Source organism: Pungitius pungitius, chromosome 14 (assembly GCF_949316345.1).
Source record: "Pungitius pungitius chromosome 14, fPunPun2.1, whole genome shotgun sequence".
NCBI lineage: Eukaryota > Metazoa > Chordata > Actinopteri > Perciformes > Gasterosteidae > Pungitius > Pungitius pungitius.
Window position 1 is genome coordinate 11,816,231 of NC_084913.1, and position 14,068 is coordinate 11,830,298.

The 14,068-nt window shown below is 43.4% G+C and overlaps 1 protein-coding gene across 2 annotated transcripts; it reads right to left on the bottom strand.

Annotated features, from left to right (window-relative positions):
* Positions 1-3: 3 nt before the first annotated feature.
* On the bottom strand, positions 4-13,827 carry cdan1 (codanin 1). 2 transcript variants are annotated; one of them, XM_037487220.2, is made up of 28 exons: positions 13,424-13,827; positions 9,258-9,955; positions 8,977-9,177; positions 8,418-8,608; positions 8,016-8,132; positions 7,842-7,920; positions 7,606-7,726; positions 7,117-7,226; positions 6,837-6,926; positions 6,658-6,733; positions 6,299-6,504; positions 5,986-6,118; positions 5,681-5,824; positions 5,346-5,512; positions 5,167-5,248; positions 4,951-5,040; positions 4,803-4,857; positions 4,518-4,654; positions 4,322-4,425; positions 3,942-4,091; positions 3,786-3,849; positions 3,575-3,653; positions 2,533-2,753; positions 2,286-2,393; positions 1,570-1,633; positions 1,282-1,478; positions 962-1,069; positions 4-851 (listed from the first exon to the last, which is right to left on the bottom strand). In XM_037487220.2, exons 1-28 carry the CDS (start codon positions 13,442-13,444, stop codon positions 729-731), a joined length of 3,936 nt encoding a protein of 1,311 aa, XP_037343117.2. In that variant the 5' UTR covers positions 13,445-13,827; the 3' UTR covers positions 4-728. The 2 variants fall into 2 exon arrangements, with proteins under 2 accessions (XP_037343117.2, XP_037343116.2); XM_037487219.2 differs by lacking the exon at positions 13,424-13,827 and adding an exon at positions 10,476-10,574.
* Between the last annotated feature and the right edge of the window lie 241 nt (positions 13,828-14,068).

Genomic DNA, 14,068 nt, shown 5'->3' on the forward strand with positions numbered 1-14,068 from the left:
ACATTCAAAGCAGAATACATCTTTATTATTACTTCTGTGGCAACATAAAAATATTAAGAGTTTCATTTAAAAAGCAGCAGGGAATGCAGCGTGCATCCAACGTGAACTTAAAAAACTGGCATTCATGGAACAAACATGCAATCACTAGTAGTGGCGGTCAAAGGCAGTGTGTGAAAGTGCTATACTAAAATTAAGACCTTTTTATCTTCATTGGTAAGTCGAAAAACCAACAGAAAATGTTTCGGTTTTGTCCATTTTATTACCAAGAGTGTTTAAAATACTATTCTGGTAGAATACTTTGTGTAAAATCTTTGAATTCAAAATTTTAATTAGTCACAGCCTTTTAGGTGACACTAAAGTTACTCAGCATTCTATGTTGACCCGAGTCTCTGTGATGGTCTCTATTGTTTTAAAAATGTTTCATCTACCGTACTGGTATTTCCTTTCAGACACAATCATAGACTAGTTTTGTTTGCAGGAAAGTTAAACTGATCTAAAAACGGTGTGGTCCCATAGCTACTCCTGACTGACACGGCTCTCTGGGTCTCACCTTAGCGAAAGAGCAAAGGGAGACATGAAAGACTGCAGTCACTTCAGTGGCAATTCAAAGAGAAATGGTCAACAACATGAAGTCCCCTCGGATCTGTCTCTCTCCTGAATAAAACACCTGACAGGTGTGACATAAAACCTTTGTGGATAACAGAAGAGATGCTGTGGTATTATCCTTGTCATGTAGCTCCCTCTACTGTCTGTTGGGAGACCTGCAGTATTTCCAGATTGCTCTGCAACTCAGCCAGAGGCAAGGGGGGTTTAATCCTCTGTGACTGCAGCTGGAAATTCTCTACCAGCATCTGAAATGACACAGAATAGAGAAAGTGAGCGAGAGAAAAAAGATCAAACGTTAGCAGGAAAATGTAATTTCCACCGAATAGAAGATGACAAGAACGCAACGAGACCTCACCGCTGGCAAGGCCAAGTTTGTTAGCTTCTTCCAATGAGATATCACCTCTTCCTCCCTCAAGACTTGTCCGTCTACCAGCTTTCTAACCAGAAACAGGTAGTTCTTCCACTAGAAAGATAAAGGAATGCGTCACAAAAGGCAAAGAGACAGAGTCAAACAACTGCTTTGGGAAAAGCTACAAAGCAGAGCAAGAGATCGTGGCATCGTGGTTCCTTTCGCCCTAATACGTCATATATTATTCTGTATTACGCTTACAGAGGTATAGACAGCATTCGCATCAATGACACTTTTGTATAAGTCAGAGCAGCAGGAAGACAAACCTCTGTGTCGCTGGCCTTCAGCACTGCGGCGACGGTGAGTGGGGCGAAGAGCAGGTGGAAGGGGGCGGAGGAACAGCCCTCAGCTTGCCACAGTTCGGCGAGCTGCTCCAGCAGAGTTCGGACCGGAGGTTCTGATGCTGAACCCGCAACGTCCCTTTCCCCCTCTGACGGAGACAGGACGGGCAGCTCCGCGGACACTGAGAAGACACACACACACGGCATTAGCCAGACTTCACGTTGCTGTGGACCGGTTCAGAGAACGAGTCGACCACTCGCAGACTTTCTCACCCAGTTTGCAGGCCAGCAGGACAGTCGAGTTCAGCAGCATTTGCTCTGACATCACAGTGGAGAACTAAGTGAAGAGCAAAGAAGAACAGTGACTTTGGGCCAAAAAGCAGCAAAAAACCAACACAATTATCTTTTTTCCGCTTTAAAGGGGACATGAAAATTCCACATTTTTAGTGCTTCTACACAAAAAAACTCCCGCAATTTGTTATGGTTCTGCTTGAGTGGCTGAGAATGAACTTCCATATCATTCTGTCATCACAATGAAATGGGAATCCACCCTAAACTCACTATGGATACGATATTTGCCAAAGCATTTCACTTCGTTTTTGCAAACCTCAGATACACTTGGAAGCTAGCAACATGAAGCAAATAAAGCCCTCAAGATGCGCTGTGGTAGGCTGCACAGATCCTCAGTAGGGCAAAAAGGAGGACACTTTGCAATATTTGTGAGGCTGTAAATCAGGGCTGTCAAACGCATAAAATGTCAGATTTTTGTGAGGGGGCGCTGCTCTTTAGTCCCAGCGCAACTGCAAAAACGAAAAGGAAAAATACGCGGACAGGGCATTGATAATCCGGAGAGGGGGGAGCTGGCTCATTAGCATTTAAAGGAACAGACACTCATAACAGGTCACTCTGTGGGGGGCTGTTTTAGACAAGTTTTACCACAACTTGTGGTTAAATGGGCATACGATGGGTCCTTTAAGCGTTGACCGTACCTTTCTGCAGGCCAGTGTGTCTGCCACTCTCTGCAGCAGCGCTTTTGCCTGAGCGCCGGTGAGCAGCTCCTCATCAGTCCGGGGGCCTACTGCGATGCTAAGCCACTCCTATATTCCCATTGAGAATTCCAAGTTAGTTAATTGCAAGTCATGTCAAGGAAAACTGTGGAAAAAAAAACTCAAAGAAAAACAAAAACATATTTAGCAGAGCAACGGTCAATGCTCCTCCCCCACATGCATCCCCCACCTTCATCTCAATGAGGACGTCAGAGGGCAACGAGGCGCCGTGGCTGCACTGCGGCGGGCAGGACGTCACTCTCTCGCTTCCTCGCTTCGTCTTGGGAGCGGTCGAGTGCTCCTCCTTGGTGAGCGGCTCAAGCTCGATGTCCCTCGAGTCTGGAGCCACCGGGCCGGCCAAGGTCTTCATCACGCGATCGCACCTGCTCTTCCACTCTCGTCTTATCAGGGCTGGTAAGGACACAGGACAGAATCTTAGGGGCCGACGTCCTCGCGGAACCTGGTTTCGTTTTTTTCCCCCTTTCATCTACAACTGCAATGACGTTCTGGAACGAGATCTGAGCTGCTCTGCGGAGTTTTGCATGTTTCCTGTATACGGCGTTGTGTATCCTTGCTTAGTTTTAGTGAGTTTTAGTCAGTAGGCTGTCTAGCGCACTAGGCCTGCAAAAATAAATGAATATTTTGAGTTTCAAATTGGCGCCATGGCATCTAACGGTGTTTTACTTTGGATTACTAAATGCTTCGTCCCACCTTCTTGGGAGCCAGCTGCTATTATTCATTGTGGCATGAAGATCAATTTGCAGTGATCAAAATATGGATCCACTGACCCGGTACGCGGATGGTTCTTTGCCCAGACACCAAGCGCATTAAGCCAATTTGGTATGAATACGTTCTGGGCAATGTTGCGTTTCTGCTCTCATTCATTCATTCCAGAGAGGCCGCCAACTCAGTTTCACAACGTTCCCTCGCCTCCTGCTGCAGTCAATATTAACGATTTAATTACATTGCTAATAGCTATTTTGCTAACTTGAGTTGAGGTGTGAGTGAGGTGTGAGAATCCAGAGATAAAAGTTGGATCAAAATAATTTAATCAACTCACTATTTCAGTATGACAAGTTTAACTACGTTTTTTATTTATATTTGGAATGCAAAACAGCTAGCAACGACCTGGTCTCATTTGTTGCACATCTCAAGCTACAGATGAAATCAGTGGATCTTGCGTTTAAAAACAAAAAAGAACATGACTTGTATGCAACAACACAAGCAGCTACCTGTGATGTTGGTGGAGAGCCAGCTGCAGGCCTTTTCTGTTGCAAGACGTTTGGTGATGTTTTCAGATGTGGTCAGGACCTGCAGAGTCAGTAAAAGAAAATGGAAAAACACACGTTTCTTCAGTGTTGTTTCTAACCGTTTAAAACCTTGTTGGATGTGCTCATGGGAATCGTTTTTGGTATGAGTTCTAGGTGGTGAAACAGGACGTACAGCAGGGGACGTTTCATCAGAGAGCAGAATTCGTATTGCCTCTGGACTCTTCTCACTGCAGAATCTGAGGGGAAAAAACGACGCACAGACATTACGATACAGTGGTGAGATCCTTAACTGTACGGACATGGAGGAAGACAGTTTCAGCCGTCATACCTGGTGGCTTTAGCCATGGCTTCCAATCCGGCCACACACAGCTGAGCACAGATGGAGTCATTTAGCTTTGAGGGATTTGAGTTGGGCGACGCCAGACCATCTCGCAGCATCTGCTCACCTCGCTCCACCAACTCGCTCACCAAGGTGGCCCTGGTGAGGACCATGCCAAGGAAAGACGGGGTGAACACACACACATACACAAATGCAAAGATGCACAAAAATGTTGTGATTATTTTCATAATAGAGCTTTGATACATCTGTAAAATACATCTAAAAAAATTGTGAGAATTCACAATTACCAAGCACATAAGGGCTGGTAAAATTAAGTTCATTAAGAAGATATTGTCCAGCTGCGAACCGCCCAGCTGTGCAATACTGACTTCATGTGCTTTACGGCGTTGGATCCGACTCTCTCGGCCACAAACTCCACGGTGCGACGCAGCGACGGAGGCTGGTTGTGAAAGAAGGCTTGCTCCAGGTCCACCTGTCACATTAAAGCGCTTTCAATACGGGCCGAAAGGCAATGTAGAGGCGTTACTCCGCGTTCCACTTCGCCCGCCTCTCATGTGGACTGACCTGCAGTTTCTGCTGCGACCTGTTGGCCGTCGGCGTGTCCTTAAGCTCGGCCGAAGTGGGGGTAATCTTGCGGATAATTCCTCCACTTTTGGCGGAGCTTCCCGACACAAAGGCAGCTAGGAGCTTACGAAACTCACCTAGACCGACAGAAACGAGGCAGAACATCAACACGTAGTTTTATTAAGTGCACAGAACAGGCTTTTGCCTCTTCTATAGAAAAACTAGTCAATTCAAACATAATAGCATGCCATTAATTCATATGGTGTCCTTCCACATTCCACTCACCAAGAAAAGGACAACATGTGTAGAGAAGCTGCTGATCTACCAGGGGAATGCAGTCCTACAAAATATCAAGAGAGCACTCAGTTTAAGTGAAAAACCAACAGTGGTCCATTTATGGACAAACTGCTACTTAAATAAATGTTTGACTCACAAGCCCCGCGGCACTCGTGGTGCTGTCCTCCAGCTTGGCCACCTCGGTGAACTCATTGGTGAAGAAAATGTCCTCGGGAATCACTGGGATCTACGCGGTTCAATATTGTAAACATCAACATCAGACACACTAAAGTGCACTCCGTAGTTTTTCTGTCTGCAGTTGTTTTTTATTAATCAATCTGCAGTGGAATAATATCCACAGGTCGTGTCTCACCTGGAAGAGCCAACCCAACACGGACACCGTTAGTAGCTTGTTCAGGTAACACATCTCTCCACATCTTCCCAGCAGCATTCTCCTACAAGGTAACCGAGAAGAAGATAAGAAGTCAAACAAACAGCTGTCCCTACTTGAACGGACGTTTAGGGAATAACATTGCAGAGACGGACAGAGACCTGTACAGGAGGAGCAGTTTGCCCAAAGCCGTTCTATAGCAAAGCAGGAGGGGACCAACAAAATCCATCATGGAGAGGAACTCCACCAGCCAGGGCACAGTCAAGATGGTGCGCCTCCTTTTCATACTGTTACTCAGCACGGCACACACATCCAGCACCGGAACACTCTGAGTGATCGTTTTTAGAAACCCAAATAATTAATTACATTAATCATTTTAAAGTTTACTTAATGAAAAACAATACACACACACACTTTTATAATTTAGCTTGGGTTTTGACCATTTATCTTCATTTTAAGCCACAACAAAGAATTTAGAAGCAGTTTGTCCCCTCACTTTGCTCCGCAGGGCTACAGCAGTGTCCCGTATCTCACTAGATGGCCTCTCAGACGTTTGGTAAGGCAAAAAGGAAATGAATCCCAGAAACTTCGCCAGAAGACGAGCCAGGAGCAGCACTGAGGTGAACCGCTGCTTCTCATCCTGATGCAGCGGATAGAATGGACATGCAAATGTTTACTCAATGATTCACGTATGTCAGATTGCTCTTTTCTGAATGTGGTCTGTTCTGGAAATGCATTGACTGTGAAGCCAAACTGACAAGGCATGCAACAGCATCCCTTTGTCTGACTGTAAGAATCTACCTGCTGCTCCATGTCCCCGTCTCCCTCCTCCTCCACCCCTGCGACGGAAGCAGGAGGACTGAGGATGGACACCTCGTCCAGCTGGAGGAGCTGCTGACACAAGCTGTCCTGCAAGTGCTGGTTCAGGTGGCAGCTGGCACACAATGTGTTAGAACATGTTAGTTCACAGGGACTAAAAGCTCCTCGCTTTTGTCTAATTAGGTTAAAACCTTAATGAGCCTTAATGTTTTAAAAAAGAAATGAGTTATTATGTTTGCACATTTTGGATGGTTAATAAGTAGATGATAAAGAGCTGTAATCAGTATTTGCTGACCAACTAGCTGCCTGCAGGAAATCCCTGAAGAACTCCTGGTGACCAGGAAAGGACGGTGGAGGACAGGGCCCAACGACTCCCTGAGGCTGAATGAGACGCTCCTCGAGCCGCTTCAGTCGGCCCAGGCTGTCGGCTCCCAGCATGCCTAGCAGGTCTGCATCAGGAGTCTCCCCAGGAGAGCTGTTCACACGCGGCCCTTTACACACCTACAAAAACATAGATGGATTTAGCTCACCAACTGTGCGCAATGTGCAACCGCTCTGCTTGTAAGGAAAAATGTGAACATGGTACCCCATTTGACGTAATAAACGGTATTTGTTAAGCACTATAGTTAAGGCGAGAATGAGGGGCCAGTCTACCTGAATAAGCTGCTTCAGGAACAGACGGGCAAAATGTGAATGGTTTCCTGCAGAAGTGAGTTGACTCATCATTCCTCTATAAAAAAAAAATAATTAAAAAGGAGGCAACAAAATACAGAAATAGATCAGATGGATGCATGAGATAGAACATTTGAATAATGAACGTCAATAGGACTTGCCTTATCCTTCTGCCGAGAGCAGCGTCAAAGTTCCACCCCTGCTCTTTGTGAAAGTCCTCCCATTCTCGCAACACCTCGTAAAAAATATCTCTGGGAAAGGACCAATAACATCCAATGTAAAATTAATAATTAGGTCTAGGTTTTTAATTTCTTACAATGCGGAACCTGTAGCACGGTTTTAATAATGAAATCTCAGAGTCTAGCTGTTTTGACCGATATTCTTACTGGAGACGTAGTGAGAGGGCGGCTGTGAACAAACAACAAATAAATTGTGATATACCTCTGTTTTTTAAAGATGTGGAAGGCGTTGATACTACAGAAGTTGGACCGGTTGTCAGTAGCAGGCTGGAATGGGACTGAGTGAATGAAAGTGGAAACTGAAGCAGAGAGCTGGAACACATGGAGGAATAAAACCATATTTTAACTGAACAAGAAGTAGTTTCCTATAGATAAGATTGTGTTGGTAGTTACTTTATTCTAATAGGTAACAGGCGTGGAACTTTCAACATTATCAAAAACTATTAAAACAATTAATAATTTTTAAAAAGTGAAAATCGCATTAAAACATCATGAAATCTTGATAAAATGTAAGAAGCTGACACATTAAATGTTCGGTATCATTGCTTGGAAAAAACCCTCAAAAGATGAAATAACTAGCTAAAAAGCTGTAGATAATACCAATCTTATAAATGGTATAAATATCTGAAAACAGTAGCCATCTTTAAAAAAAAAAGCACTCAGTGGATGATAAATATCTGTGGCGTGTTACCTGGGCCGTGCTCCCCTCCTGGGCCTGAGACAGGCGGTCCCTGAGAGACGGAGAGAAAGACGCCAGCCGCTCGTTCTCTGCCAGTAGACGGAGGGTACACTTGTCCAAATGAGCTACCAACCTGGCAAGAAGAGATATTTAGGAATCAACTCATGTGTTTAGATACCTTTGTGAGTGAAATGGGAAAAAAATTCAGGATCCATGTGATAATATATGACGTATATAATAAGACTCACTGAAACTGATTCTGCAAAACCTTCACCGCAAAATACACACAGTTGTGTACTCGTCTCAGGTAACATCGCTCCAAAATTTCTAAAGAAATACACAAAAAATGGGTTTAATATCCATTTGAATTCAAATCAAAGTTAAAAAAGCATAATATTTTGTAAGAAATACCAACTGCACACCTGAATTCTCTGCACACAAACTTTCCTGTTCGTCGTCATCATGAGTGTGAGCCGATTGAGACGTTAGCAACTGCACAACAAAGAAGAGCTCCAGGAATATGTTTGGCACAAGGTTTTCTGTAACACATGATAAAACAAATTCATTTTTACACACACATATTTTTAGAAGCACTTTTTATATTCTCCAAATACTCCATAGGCATACATTTTAGGTTCAACATCTCAAATGTTCTTTTTTGCGTTATTTATCTATTCAGCTATACACGTTCTAACCAAATAATCCTAATTATGTAAAGAAGTGTTACATTAAATGTGTTTTATATATATAAACACATTTAATGTGACATGTAATGTAATGTAATGTAACCAGTAGAAAGTTAGCACCTCCTTGAGGTCACTAACCAGAAATACAGGTACAGTACAGGTCGGCAAGGAGATCCAGTTCCAAAGAGAAGGTGACTTTGGATGGTTCAGGACAGGGTGTTTGCAGCTCCGGTGTGACTTTAGATCCCGTCCCAAGCCCTGACTTGGTGGGGGTGCAAGGGTCCAGAGAAGACAGTACAGGAGAGCTAACCTGCTGAGCCCGCTTTGTCCTAAAAACAAGAAATCTCCAGTTATGAAAAGGACAGAGATGAAATAAAGTAACGCTGTTGCAGAGCCAAAAACTAAAAGACTATCATTAATATTGAGGAGAGAAAGAAAATAGTATGTATTATGATGTCCTTGTAGAAATGTAAGAAACAATGGCAAAAAGAATACCAGCATCATAATGGGGTATAGACTTCAAAATTCTGTTTACATTTCCACAAATTGCTATGGAATACAAGGCAGCTTTCAACTAGAATGTAGCACTGACCGGGTAGTATGAACAAAAGGATTTGTGACACGTTTTCCTCCACTCAACATGTATTGTCAACTGTCATACCAGTATGTATTAGAACAACTCTGCCTGTGCACTTACTTTTCTTTCTTTAATAGCTCCCTCTCTTCCTGCAGACTCAGAGGACTGCCTCCAGTCATTGACCCCTCCAGAGCATCTACAGCTAACGAGGGACTAGAAGATTCACTGAATGGGATGGAGGTGAAGCAGGTCTTTGGTTTGGAGTGAGCACGTTCTTCACTGACCGGCGTTGGGTTTATTCTTCTTGATGGTTTGGATGCCCTGCAAGATAATGGGAACCTGTTAGACCAATTCAAAAACAACTGATGGGGTCAGTGTTGATTTTTGATGTTTGGACTTACGCAGGTGAAATGGGTGAAGACCCAACAGGGGGAAAGTCCTCCAAGTTGTTCAAATTAAGCTGCCCCACAGGTGGAGGTGAAACCTGCTCGCTTATCCTACTGTTCCCTCCTCCTCTACCTGGCCTTCTTCCCCCACTTTCCCATCGTCCAATCTCATCACTGTGATGTGCTGGACGCCATCCTCCATGTTTCCCTTGTCCCCCCACTGTCATGTTCCCACCGCTTCTCCTGCGACTCTTCTGTGACTGGATGCCGGGGCTTTTCTGGAGGTCAGGAGGAGAAACCATGTAGTCACCCAGACTGATCTTCTGGCCAGAACGGCGTTCATGACCTGAAGGCCTGGAGGCAGGGCTCCATCCTGTGGCAAAGGAGGGGCTGCTGAAGGGGTTGATCCCACTCAGAGAGTGGGACGCTGACTGACCAGCAGCATCCCACTCAGACCCGGGTGACACTGATGGTGAAGGAGAAAACAGCTGGACCCGGCTGGCACTTCGAGAACCAGCTGCAGCACCAGCTGACCTGCAACCCCCCCTGTCAGTGACACACGGTCGGAGGCGGTTGGGGGTCTTGGCTGGCGTGGCAGGGCCATGAGTTTGTGCCTGGCTGCTCTGCTCTCTCAGGAAGTTTAGAAGAAATGGGACGAATTCTTGTTTGTGAACTGACACCTCCGGTTCACTGAATGCCAGCCTTTCGCCTCCCTGTTGAAAAGGGAGCCATTACGTTACGTGTTGCAAAACAAGGAACCGTGACGGGTATAGAACTCCTAAGGCTAAAATGACTGAAATGATCAAGACCAGATAGTGCACGATGGACACAGGAGAGCGTAACGGGGTCAGTAACGTTGCATGTGTTGTTGCACAGCTTCAGTGCATTTCCGCAGACAGTAGCATGTCGACCTAATATTAAGCAACAATGCAGTGACTAACATCCACTAAACTGCGCAGCCCTTTACAGACACTAATACTAATTACAGCAGGAGTATAAGGCTATTGTAAACTAATGTTTTAACACTACATTTTCTGGAAAGATAGTTGCAATGTAGCGTCTCGTCTGACGTCCACCACCTCCAGCCTACAGCTAACCTAGCAAGCTAGCTCTGTGGCTAAAAGTTTTGTTTACAATCAGTTGTTAGCTATGTCATCTTCGAAAACAAGTTATATGAGGGGCACCACGTAAAAGCCGTCTCACTTATGTGGCTTGTAATCATTGCGGACATACCTCATCATTCTTTAGCCATTCCAAAACCGTTTTAATATCCACTTTTTTCCACAGGAGAGATTCTAAAAGAGCCGCCATTCTGCGCGGCTGAAAGGCTGAGGGGAGGGGGGCGGGGTTTGCTGGTACGCAGGCGCGTAATGCGCAATGACGTCGTTTACCACGTGTGCAGCTAACGGGAGCGGATAGTTTATTAAACTCGTTCGAAATGCCACGGTGAACTGTACAATTTAAATCATTACGGCGTTTTCAAAAATCCTTTAGGCGTCGCCAAAGAACAACACAACACAACACAGATATCGTAAGAATTGTAGGCCAATGACTAAAAAGGTATAAGATTAAATTAATATTTGGTAATTAAGAGGTTTGTCCTCTGTCCCCTCCAGGGGTGAAAGTAGTTTTTATTTCTTGGTGGTACTATGATACGTCACGTGTGACGTCACTGACTTTGATTTATCGCGACCGGCCTGTGCGTGTGTCGTAATTTCTTCCCGGTACGGCGCACCGGGAAGAAATTTCTTTCCGGTGCGGCGTACCGGGCAGTACCGGCTTACTTTCACCACTGCGCACAACGGTTATTGTGCATCAAACATCCCAGTAGGATTAAACATTTAAGTTATTTAAACCGTATTCATCTTATTTGTTCACCCTGACATGCAATTAGTGTGTATATATATTTCATAGATACAGGCACGTGCAGAGACATTTTGGAGGGCAAGTGCTAAAACCAACAGAAGGCCCCATCGCCAAAATTGTTTATTAAATTAAAAATTACATAAAAAACACAGAATATTTTTCATCTCATATATTTATTTTTATTGAATAAATAAATGAATATCAGGCAAAAACAGACGAAACTAGGCCATATTGTGTAACCAAATCATATGTTAAATAATCAAAAAATATTCTAAATCAAAACTCTGAAGTATAAAAAAATCTGAAGCATAAGCAGCATTACACTAATATAAACCACAATATACCTCGCCAGTCAGGTCAACTTAAGACCTACCGCAGTGAGCTCCAAACGTAATATCAACTTTGAAATATGGTTCAATGATGTTTTCAATCTTTGAACTCTCTTTAAACCAGATCCAAGCTGGATAACACTTTATTGACACGTGATCCTAGTTCAGATTGACGTCCTCTATAACCATGTACATTTTCATCAAGTATTACTGTATAGATTTTGAGAAAAAATGCCATTTTGTTAGTCTTTCTTCAATCTTTGAACTCTTTAAACCAGACCTAAGCTGGGTAACACTCTACTGTCACTTGATCCTAGTTCAGGTGGATATACTCTATAACCATGTACATTTACCTTTCCATCAAATATTACTGTGTACTTTTTGAGTACACAGTAATATTTATACCAGCGTTAGCGTCCCTTTACTGACTCGTTACGAAAATTGTTACTTTCATAATTAAAACAGAAAATGGACAGACTCAAATGAACACTATTGGAGTTCATTTTAACACTTTTAGTGTGTCCCATGGGGTCCACACTCCACAGTGTCAATGTAACACTTTTTAAAGTGTTGCCATTTTAACACTGTTATAGAGTTAATTTTAACTCTTATATAGTTGAAATTTAACAATATTCAAGCGTTTATCAAGTTTATCAACACCAGTGGGTAGTGAGTTATATTGACTCTGTGAGAGTCAATTTTAACTCTAAACTGGTGTTTATATTGTCTTGTCAGTGTTAAATCAACACTCAACAAAGTGTTAACAATTTAACTCGGAATAAGTGTCAAAATGTATCTGCTCAGTGTTGAATACAACGTTATTTGGCTGATGCTTCTTGCATCTGATGCATTTTTAAACACATGGAGTTTACATTTTAGCCCAGGGAGCAGTTGAGGGTTAGGTGTATTGCGCAGGGAATCTTTGCATTTGAACATGGGATCAAACCAATAACCTTGTAGTTCCTGGCGCACCCTCTCTAACCCTTGCGCCATATTACATGGAGTTACACCTGCTACCAAAAAGTGTGACACTGTACAGTTACGTTTCAATCCTATCAAAGTGTTAATTTAACTCTACTAAGTGTTGCAAATGAATCTGATCTTGATACTGGATAATGACTCCAGCTCTTTTGTACAGTTGACTCTGTAAGAGTTGAATCTTTTTGCAGTGTGATTTTAACTCTGCACTTCAACACTTTTGCCTAACACTGGAAAATTAACTCTAAGGATTTTGGTGTCAACCATTGTTCATTTATTTTCATCTTGTTATATTTATACCATGAAAGAGGGAACATGTGTTGTTTATTAAGCAATAAATAATGACAGTTATGGTCAGGGTTAGACAAGAAAAGTCTGGTTCATTCATTCTTGTTTGTTTATTACTCTTCCATCCATAATTGAACGGTTAGGCCCAAGAGGTCAAAAGGCCCAGATGATAAGAAATAATGTTGGTCAAATGTGTGATCTAAGGAAAATGACTTAATGTGACCTGTGGAGCTGTGGACAGATACCACGGTCAGGCTAGAATTAGGTTGGGAACTATTGCAACAGACTACCTGCTCTTAAGCATGTTGGACACACCACCATGACACTGTTATAAAAAATCTATTTCCCGCCAAATAACACTGGTCTGCTGAAGCCTGTTTGGGAGGAGGGTTTTACATTTTAAAACTGTTAAACTGGGATTGTGTATGTTGTTGTGTAAGTTGTGTATGTAGATAAGCTTGCAGTGTAGTGACACTGGAATGCCATTTTGTTGCTCTTCTCCATCAAGTGCAAGATGCTATCCTATCAATATGGGCCAACATTTCTGAAGAATGCTTTCAGCACCTTGTTGAATCAATGCCACGTAGAATTAAGGCAGTTCTGAAGGCGAAAGGGGGTCAAACACAGTATTAGTATGGTGTTCCTAATAATCCTTTAGGTGAGTTTATATCCTAACGCACGGACGTCTCTCATTAATTATACATCATTCACCTCCCTCACCGAGAGCACGGCGGATCGCATCGTCACCACCCGGTGCTGCCTCGTAGCCACCTGGAGTTACTGCGCCCCGGTCAGACGGGCAGCGTCGTGATTGTAATTCCGTGGTGGATGGCGATCATCAGAAAGGCAACGCTAACGCTGCGTTGTGCCAGATCCTCAATAAAGTAAAAAAAAAAACATTCACGGCAATGGATGTTTCACAAATGTTCACTGTCATACCTGAGCTCACGTTGGACTATTTAAAGACATCATTTGAAGTCTAAATCATAGATAAATCGTCACAATCTCAGTAAGATATGGGTCTACACTCTTCTGAAGATTGAAAGTGAAGGCTTTCATAGTTAACGTTACCTTCCGAGGGTCGGATGCAGATACGCGAGCTGCCGTCAACGTGAACGTTTGCTAGCGCGTTAGACACTAACGTCACGTGACTTAACCCGTGACGCATGGAACGTTATGACGTCACACAAAACATGTGACCAACCCCTGCCAAGATCAAAGCCAATGCGTCACTAATCAACTTAACGGAACTTAACTGCATTCATTTTTGGGAGAACCAACAGAGTGGACGTGTTTAAAGACTTCGAAGAGACATGGCAAAATCACAAGTGATTGGATCAGAGTTAATTGAGGAATGCCAAACTA